Raw genomic sequence first — 9,334 nt, 5'->3', positions numbered from 1 at the left:
GAAATGGCGTCAATGTGTTTCTGCATTCTCCTAGTACCAGTGGATGATTTTTAATGGTCTGTGGATTCATGCCCTCAGACTGAATGTAGCCCAAATGGGGAAGGTGCTAATGATGCCCTGGTCTTCCCCATTAGGACAGCCCAACAAATAGAGAAGGATATCAGGGTTTATTCTAACAGGAGAAATCCCATAGCATTTTCCTTCTGTGACCACCTCACTCCTCTCTATTAAATCAAAGATATCTTCTGATTGATCCCTACTTTCCTAGACTGTAATACTAGAAAGAGGAGCTTATTTTTCATTGCTTATCATCCTTCTAAGTCTCAGTTAGAGGGGATAAGGGAGGAATATAACTACTACTGACTTAACATTTCTGTCTTACTTCATGGGATAAGCTGAATAGATCCAAATATATTATTAATCAGATCATGTTGACTGTACAGACTTATTTATGAATTCATAGGACTCTAATACCAAAATATACTTACTCTCCAAAGCCTAAACATAGTAACAGAAAACTTGCTTCTATTTTTTATTTTTAAATTAATTTTACTTCTTAAAGTAGTTAATACATTTACAGGGTACAATAATCAAAACTTCATAAAAAGAATATTCTTTGAGAAGTCTCAATCTCTTCTTTTACCACCTGGCTGTACCCAACAGTGACCCTAAAATACCAAGTATGAGGGAACTTATGATGTAGATTCTGCCTAGAAGTAGGAAAGCCAATTTTGCCAATTCAATGAGTTCATAGAACCTGAGTCTCAATACAAAGCATGGTAACTATTCAATCAGACGCCAAATGATTAACACGACTGTATACTTGGAAGAAATTGAACACATGATTTAAAATCTGCTTGACAAAAAAAAAATAAAATAAAATCTGCTTGACAAATTCCCACTTACTAATGGTTACTTTTATAATACACCCAAATATGTAGTTACCATATTTTTCATTTTCTTCCTAATGCAAGCTAATACATTTTCAGCAGTTGAACACTTGAAACCAAGAGGATTTTATTTCACTTCTACCTATTTGCTGAATTACTATGATGAAACAGTAAGAAAAAAAAGAACAGAATTAGATTTAGTAGAAACAACTACGAGATGGGGAATTTATTAAGGCAAAACCAGAGTGGGCCAAGCTGTCATCCAGCTGAAAGCACTTAAAAAGCAAAGGCTAGGACTTCAAGGTATACGTGAACGGAGAGCTGAATGTAGCTAACAGAAACCCAGGATACAACCTTCTAATCCACAACTCTGAAGAGGTTAAGGATAAATGTGTTGACTTGGCCCTCCATGAAAAAAGCAGGTGATCTGATCTGCCTTACAAGGACCAGAATAGATGCTTGATACCTCATGCAACACAAGAGAACTCCATGGCTTGAGAGACATGAAGCTGTTCATTAGTCAAACTTTATAAGCCCCAAAGTATTAAAATCCCAGGCCACCTTAAGTGTGAAATGACTAACAGTAGCAACACATCCCAATACTAACTGTTCTATGGCGGTTGGAAAAAGTATGCCTTTACTGTTCTTAAATCTCACCTTAGAGTAGAGCATGCTTTGGGCTAAAATTATCCCTGGGCTCTCATTAATCCCAATTGACGTCAACACTCGAAAATGGCAGGAAACTGGAGGAAATAGTCCCTGATCTTGGTTGACTGTAACCTGCTCTTTCAAAAGCCTGGGGCATCCTGTTCCCTTGCAGAGAGGGAAAGGAAAGTACATTCAGAGTGAGGATGCTGATATGCTCTAGGAAGCTGCTAGAAGTCACAGGCACCTCTCTGGCTTGGTAAGGTATACTTCTGGGTCTGAGCAGGAGGAAAAACCTACTCAAGGACAAACCTGGGCTTCTTGTGTCACATTTAAAATCACAGGGCACATATGAACCTGAATTTACCTGTAAGGGTTTTGCTTGTCTTTCTTTTGGCTCAAACCTTGAACAACTGACATTCAAAAGACAAAGAGAGGGGAGAAAATGCTTCATATGAAGAAGAAAGGTCCCTTTCTTTGAGGTCGCTGCTGCAGGTGCTCTCACAAAGAACAAGGGTGGGTAATGAACCTCGGCACATTGCACCCAGGCACTAATCCTGGGGCAGCTACCATCACGCCCTGAAACGTTAAGCCATGGACTGGAGAAAATATTTGTAACACCTATCACCAACAAAGGCTGAATGGCCAAAATATACAAAGAATGCCTGCAAATAGATGAGGGGGAGAAAAAAAAGGAGCTAATTTTAGAAATGGGCAAAAGATGAACTGGTCCCTTTGGAGGACAAGGAAAGGCCGTATGGTTGGCCTGGGCTTGCTGGAAAAGGCTGGTATGAGTAGGTAAGAGCCAAGCATCTGTGTCAATGCCACAAAGCTGGAGGGTCACCATGCCCAGGACCTGCAGATCCTGTGGGAGATACCAAGGCTGACCTCCTGGTGGCTTCTCCTGGGCTCCAACCATGGCTCTTCCCCAAGTACACTACTGCAGGAGCACTTTGAACAGGGCTGTATGGCTAATGTGGTTCCGGACTCAGATACTCCAGCTCCAGTCAATGTTAGAAATTCTACTCACTCAGTTCCCTAAGAGTCAAAATTAGATCAGAAACATTCCAGAAGTCAGAACTCAGCATTGTAAACCAACTGAGATCTGAAGTAGACAGCTGGATGGGAGAACTGATCTATCAAATCCCCTAATCTTTTGATATATGTCCCAAACACATGGAAAGTTATGGGGAAAAATATAAAAGTAAATGCAAAAAAAAAAAAAAAAAAAAAAGCTTTTTAAAATTGCCAACACTCATTTTCCAGAGATAAAACTTTATTTAAGGCATCAAGCAATATACTGAAAGAGGTGAGTCATGCACAAGTAATGTCCTTATTTCCATAATTGTACATTTGATACTTTCTGCTCTCTTAAAAAGGGTGCGTAGTGAGCAAAGATGAGAAGCATACAGCTTTTAAACATAACCATACAATATAAGTGTTTAAGAAAGTCTTTAAATTTTGTTTTCCTTCTCTGAAAGGAATTTCGATTTTATTTCAGAAAACCAAAACAAACTAGTTCTTCTACTGAGGATGAAATTTCTCTCCAGAGTTATTTATGAAATAATGCAGCTGCCTTTCTCTTTAAAAGGATTCTTGTCTTCTGGAATTCCTTTCACCAGAGGATCCTCTCCAGAACGTTCTTCAATGTAGTTCTTTATTTCTTCGGAACATTTAGACACCTTGAGAAAAAAAAAAAAAAAGAATGAATTAGGTCAGGATTGTGTACACTTCGTTACCACCCTTTAGTGAAATTAATATAATGGAGTACAGCTAGCATTTAAAAAAATGAAATAGTATAAAGATATTAGCACAAAGCATGTATAATATATATATGCTATATATGAATGACAGAGTCATGTAAAATATATTTCTATGTTGAGGGTCAAAAAGCTTGAAAGTCACTGTACTGAATAGATCTTCCCCGGCAATTTCTATCCATTGTGCCTCATATGATTTCCTTCCTCTACTATAACACAATTATGATGTGTCCATAATATTTTAGGATCTAAATCAAAGTGGGGTATCTCACTTTCAATTTCCCATGCTAATGAACAGGTGCAGTAATAGATAATCCCTAAATGTTTTGGGCTGTGTCCTGCCAAAATTCTCACTTATTATAGGTGTGTACCATGTTCTGCAATTTTACAAAATGATAGAAACATTGGAGAAAGTCTGATCTGGGAGGTTGAAGTAGCCCAATCCTACCATTTATGTCTCTATTCTGAATTCCTTCCTATTGCTTTAGGGCAATGATCATAACAAAAGATTTATTTGAGGTTTATTAGGCTTATCTGAGATTCTGGTGTTTATGTAATTAGTTGAAACTCTGCAATGGAGAAAGGATTGAGAAGTTTTTTCAAAAACTCTGTCCTTCAGAGATAGGTTGCAAGAGTGAGTTTTAAAAAGAAAGGGAAAAAAAGGATTAGTGTCTTAATGAAGGCCTGCATTGCTAAGAAGAAATTAGAAGTAAAATTAACAGAAGCTCCAGCAAATTCTAATAGAGACCTCTTAACTCTAGGAAACTGTTCCCATAGAATTTATACTCTAGATTAGCAATCCTCAAATTGTTTTAATAGTGATCACTAAAATATGTTTGCATATGTATCCCAAAATGTTTATAATTATAAATAACGTGTAATTATTTACTTATAAATAAGTACAGATGCTACTGTGTTAATAACTAATGTGTAATTATAAAACATAAACTGGAAATTGTCAAAAGATGAGATTTAAATCTAATCAAAGTAGAAATTTTAATATTTTACTCCCATGCCCCAAATACTCTTCACACACAATGTGAAGACCACTGTTCTAAAATTTAAAACTAGGTGATGGTAGTTATATGACTTAAAATGTAGTGAAATAAAAATCTTTTCAAGGTTTTTCAGGTGCCATTCTCTCAGGTAACAATCTCTCTGATTTGTTGCTGACATTTATAGTGCACACATTTTATGTGAGTTGTCAGAAGTACAGATGCAAGGTAATCATAACCTGGGTCTGTCTCCCCAGGTATTTGTGGATAAGATTAGAGTTCCCCCAAATTGTATCTGTTCTTTTTTTTTTTTTTTTAAAGATTTTATTTATTTATTCAAGAGAGACACACAGAGAGAAGCAGAGACACAGGCAGGAGAAGCAGGCTCCCTGCGGGGAGCCCGATGTGGGACTTGATCCCTGGACTCGGGGATCACGACCTGAGCCTAAGGCAGACACTCAACCTTGGAGCCACCCAGGCGTCCCAGTATCTGTTCTTACAGAGCCTTCTTCATTAGTTTCCCAAAGAGATCTGTAACCTCCTAGAGAATAATTACTCCTCTGAGCATTTCCTTCCATGATCAAGAAGATATGTTTGAAAAACAATTAGCTGGAGCCAGAATTCAGCCTATGAATTCTGTGTCCTTGGCCTGAGCAAAGCACACATCTTAGCCATGAACAATTTATTGACAGAATAATGAACTAGGCGTCAGAACGCATGTGTTTTAGTACATGCCCTATCATTATCTCTGAGGTCTTGAATAAGGAGGTACTTAGTCTCCTTGGAATTCAAGTTATTCATCCTTAAAAGTGAGAGCAATGAATGATCCCTAAGAGCCATAATGATTGTATAGCACTAATACTCTATAATTCAAAGTGTGTAATAATATATGTTTGCATATTATTATTAGGATTTAGAAGTCTCTCCTTGTAATCTCCTAAGGCTATCTTTGAGGGCTTTTTTTTTCTCCCTTTGGCATACACTTGGGAGCTGGAAAACTGATCCAGCAGGGTGTGGCAGGGAGGAACAGCTAATGAATGATACCTTTAATTTCTACACTGTCCGCTGCATCCAGGCCCCTGCCCAATTTCTGATTTGAAGCTTAAAATACCTAGAAGACACTTGTCTCTTTTTTTCTCCTGTAAGTTCTGCACATTCCGGTACAGGGTATTCCAACTTTGTTCAATGCTGCACTTCAGTATATGCGACTCTGTTTAATATGTAACCTCTAAGGTACATTGCGTGAAAAAACTCCAAGCGGCCAACACTTTGCCATCCACAAAATGGGTCTCTTAAAGTTTCAAGAAACTACCCTATTCTTTGGGTCCTGTAACTTTGTTTACTCCTTTAAACATAGTATTTTTAAAGCTTTAAAAAATGGATAGAAATAACTTTGCATTCCAAAATCTAGGGAGAATAGGGATTTGGAAGTGAAAGGTTAAATTTCAGAAAAGAAATATGTAAAGAGTAAAACTCAGAAACAACCGCATCTTCCAAATATCACTCAAAATGTTCATCCTGAGTGACAAGACTCTGTCATAAATAGAATTACCATAACTGGATCAGGAAAGTAAGGGAGCGTATCTACTAAACCTGCTTAATTTCAATTGTTTTTCTTAATTTTTTCTTGTGTTAACCCATAGAGAAATGAAATTAGTTTAACTTTTTCTTGCTGTGGAGAAAGGAGTAGATCATTTCTTTTAAAAAATCTCTATACAAAAACCTCTTCCAGGACTGCCTGATTTGAGGGGAAAAAAGGAAGAAATGCATGCTCATATTACCAGTAAGACGTAAACAGTACAAAATCTCCAAGAAATTTTAGTGGAGACTTCTGAACACCAACGTATGTGTTCTCATTGAATTTGTAATCCACTTCAGTGGCCTCTAAAATTTTTAATCATGATCCCTAAAGCGAATTTTCATATGCGCCTCAGTCTCATTATTTATAAACAAATGCAGATACTACTGGATTAGTTCACTGTGCATACTTACTAAACAAAATGGAAAGTAAAAAAGGGATGAGAGTTAACAAATAAGTAAAGATAGAAATTGTAATGTTTTGTTCCCAAGCCCCAAAGAGCAGTTCATTGCACACCTCTGGAGAGGCCTGGTGAAATTCGAAATTGTGTCATTCAAATGACCTCAATTGTGATGAATTAAATAGTGATTTAAAAAACCCCACAAACAGACCATTCTCTCCCATAATGAAAAAGACCAAGGAACTAAATAGCCATCCGCCTTCTTCCTACAATTTGAGTTTTTATTTATTATTATTATTATTATTATTATTATTATTTCCAATTTGAGTTTTTAAAACCAACTAACAGCAGGCAGCATTTTTCGTGCATTTCCCCAACGGGAGGCTCGGATGTTCTGACCTTTCTCCTCGGACCCTTGCCTCTCCTTTACCGCCTGAGGTTCCCCCACATCGGCGGGCAGTTCCCAGCTCCCACCGAAGCCCTACTTCAAGGGAAGCTGGGGGGAGGGACCCCAAAACAGCAAAAAAAAAAAAAAAAAAAAAAAAAGCTGTACTGTTTTACTATAATAAACCAGGGGAAAAACTGCCCTTGGTTCATTTCAGGGAAGGAACTATTCCGGGGCAGCCCTTTTACCTGCTGCCTCTGCAACTTCACTTCTTTGCGAAGTTGCTCAACTTCCATCTTCAGCTTTTCCTTTTCTGGCAGATCTTCGATGTGAAGGGCCGGCATCCTCGCCCACCCCGGCCCGGGACCGCTCCGCAAGGGCAGAGGCTGCGAGTGCAGCAAGCCCGGGCCGCGTCCCGAAGGAACCGCGGGGCCCGCGCACCCCGCCCGCCGCCCGCCCCGCCCCGCCCCGCCCCGCGCCGCGCCCCCCGCGCCCCGCCGCCTCGGGTCCGCCCGGGCTTTCCTCCGCGCGCCCGCGGCCCCGGCCGGCCCGGGGGGGGGGGGGGGACCCCGAGCGGCCCCGGACCCCGGCCCGACCCCGCCCCTGCGCCGCCCGCGCCCGCCACGCCCCCGGGGACCCCCCGCGCTGCGGCCGGCGCTTGGGGCTGCGCTAGCCCACTTTCCCGCAGAAACAAGTTTTACTTTTTGTTCCTTTTTTTTTTTTTTTTCCCCCTCCCCGTTCCCAAGTCACATCCGGGTTTTGTTTGCGAAGCAAGAAAAGGAGGACCCTGCCCGGCAGGAAACGACCGTCCTTCACCTCTAAGAGTCGCCCCGACACGTACGGCCTGTTGTTCCCCGGTTACAGCCTTCTGGGCTGGGGGAAACGTGAACGCTGCGGGGAGGCCCGGGAGGAAAAAGAAACTGAGCCGTAAGGTCAGAAGCCACCCACCAGGTCTGCTGAGGTGCATCCACCCGGGCTGCTAAATGCCTGGGACGTACTGACGCATTTGGGGTCCCGGGGGCATCGGGACGCGAACACCGCCCAGCACTTGCTCGGCCTCTGCGTCCCCCGCAAGCGGGGCTCTTACCGTTTCTTCAGGGGAATGTTTTGAAAGGATTTGGAGGATACGCGGATGATACTGGAGGAGACAGAAGCAGGAATCTTAAGAGTTCCTACCACGAAGTGCGTCTCCACTTCCCATCAACCGGGGTTTGGGTGACAGTTGACACCAAGGGTTGTGAACTCCAGACCCCAGTACCTCCCTGGGTGTAGGCAGCGGATTCACTCAGCGTTGGTGTCTCCACCTTCACTCAGCGTTGGTGTCTCTACCTTCACTCAGTCAGTGTTGGTGTCTCCACTTTAAGTCAGTGCTGGTGTCTCTACCTTAACTCACTGTTGGTGTCTCCACTTTTACTCAGCGTTGGTGTCTCCACTATCTGCAAAGCAGGATTCATCTTGCTGCCATTTCGGAAAGGCAGGAAAAATGTCTGATGTGACACGCGTTTACCTGCAACATAAAGTTTCCCTTTGACCATTAACTAAAACCTTGTTAATGATACTTAGTAGACTAGAAGAAAAATAAAGCATGAATGTAAAAAACCTTTCCCAGCAGTCAGATATTTCTCTTTTTGGAGATCACCTCCTGCCTACGGAGTCAAATTCAAGTTACCCAGTATTTCAGGGTACCTGGCCTTAGAACCCAAAGCCACTCCCTATTTCGTAAGCACAGATTTTTATTTGTTCATCCTTTCTCTCTACATTCTACTTGATTATCCTCAATGAATATATTGGAAGGAGAAGAACAATGAGCTGCTTGATGAGTACTCTGGGTCTAGTCCCAGCTTTGCCACTGACAATCACTGGAAAAATCACTTAGTTTTTACTGGATTTTGGTTTTCTTATTTATAAAATATCGATGGGGAAGGAGAATAGCAAATTAGCTAAGGTATGTTTTGTTTCTAATTGTATTTATGTGTCCACATCTGATAAATCACTTTCACAAAGAAAATTGTTAAGGAGCATTTTTTTCTGTATTTGAAATACCACACATTCCAGGATCTCCCAAGCTCAAAGAAGTTAAGTCAGCTGCCAGAGTTTTCCCCTGTTCTTAAGTGGTGAGCCAAGACAAAAAACTCACATCTGTCTCCAAAAGCAATTCATATTTTTTGATTCCCCATTGCTTAGTTTTTAAAAGTTGGTTAAAAATAACTTAAATAAGTTAGTGAAAGTAGTTAACATGGCCCAAATTAAATAAGTGCAGCGCCCAAATTAAATAAGTTGGTTAAGTAACTTAATGTTGTCTGTTCCAGATCATAAAAATAGAATTATTTTGGCCTGGAAATTTCTTCTGTATGAAATCATCTAGTTCCATGCAGTGATAAATAGTTATAAATCCGTAGTGGTTATTTAACTTCTTCCACAGTATTATGAGACTTAAATTAGAGATGAAATATATATTAGCATACTATTTTTAGTTTTTGTTCTTATAAAATAATGCACGTCTCTAATATATTAAGTTAACTGATTAAAATGAATTAGGAAATGCTGAAATCCCATGATCACACAGCAGTCTGAAAAATGTCTTGTTTGGTTTTAAACAGTAAAATAATGAGAACACTTTTCTTTTTAGAAGAGCATGTAGCCCCTATCCCTAAGCATGGAATTTACCTCTTAGAGAGCA

General features: G+C 40.4%; 1 protein-coding gene and 1 long non-coding RNA gene across 2 annotated transcripts; both read right to left on the bottom strand.

Annotated features, from left to right (window-relative positions):
- Positions 1 to 2,793: 2,793 nt before the first annotated feature.
- On the bottom strand, positions 2,794 to 7,118 carry GNG11 (G protein subunit gamma 11). Its single transcript, XM_025471334.3, has 2 exons — positions 6,903 to 7,118; positions 2,794 to 3,217 (listed from the first exon to the last, which is right to left on the bottom strand). The coding sequence occupies exons 1-2, from the start codon at positions 6,996 to 6,998 to the stop codon at positions 3,092 to 3,094; spliced, it is 222 nt and encodes a 73-aa protein (XP_025327119.1). The 5' UTR covers positions 6,999 to 7,118; the 3' UTR covers positions 2,794 to 3,091.
- A 239-nt stretch (positions 7,119 to 7,357) lies between these two features.
- On the bottom strand, positions 7,358 to 8,360 carry LOC118350573 (uncharacterized). Its single transcript, XR_004804614.2, has 2 exons — positions 8,255 to 8,360; positions 7,358 to 8,161 (listed from the first exon to the last, which is right to left on the bottom strand). It is a non-coding gene; the product is annotated as an uncharacterized LOC118350573 (long non-coding RNA).
- Positions 8,361 to 9,334: the final 974 nt, after the last annotated feature.

The sequence above is a fragment of the Canis lupus genome, chromosome 14 (genome assembly GCF_003254725.2).
Source record: "Canis lupus dingo isolate Sandy chromosome 14, ASM325472v2, whole genome shotgun sequence".
Lineage (NCBI taxonomy): Eukaryota > Metazoa > Chordata > Mammalia > Carnivora > Canidae > Canis > Canis lupus.
The sequence above is the reverse complement of the archived record's forward strand: the minus strand, read 5'-3'. Positions and strand labels throughout refer to the sequence as shown.

What these genes read in the sequence shown, in the direction of transcription:
- GNG11 (XM_025471334.3), bottom strand. Translation starts at nt 6,998, where the DNA reads ATGCCGGCCCTTCACATCGAAGATCTGCCAGAAAAGGAAAAGCTGAAG. An exon ending in TGAAGTTGCAGAGGCAGCAG is followed by an intron (nt 3,218 to 6,902) that starts GTAAAAGGGCTG and finishes TTTTTTCTCAAG; the next exon opens with GTGTCTAAATGTTCCGAAGA.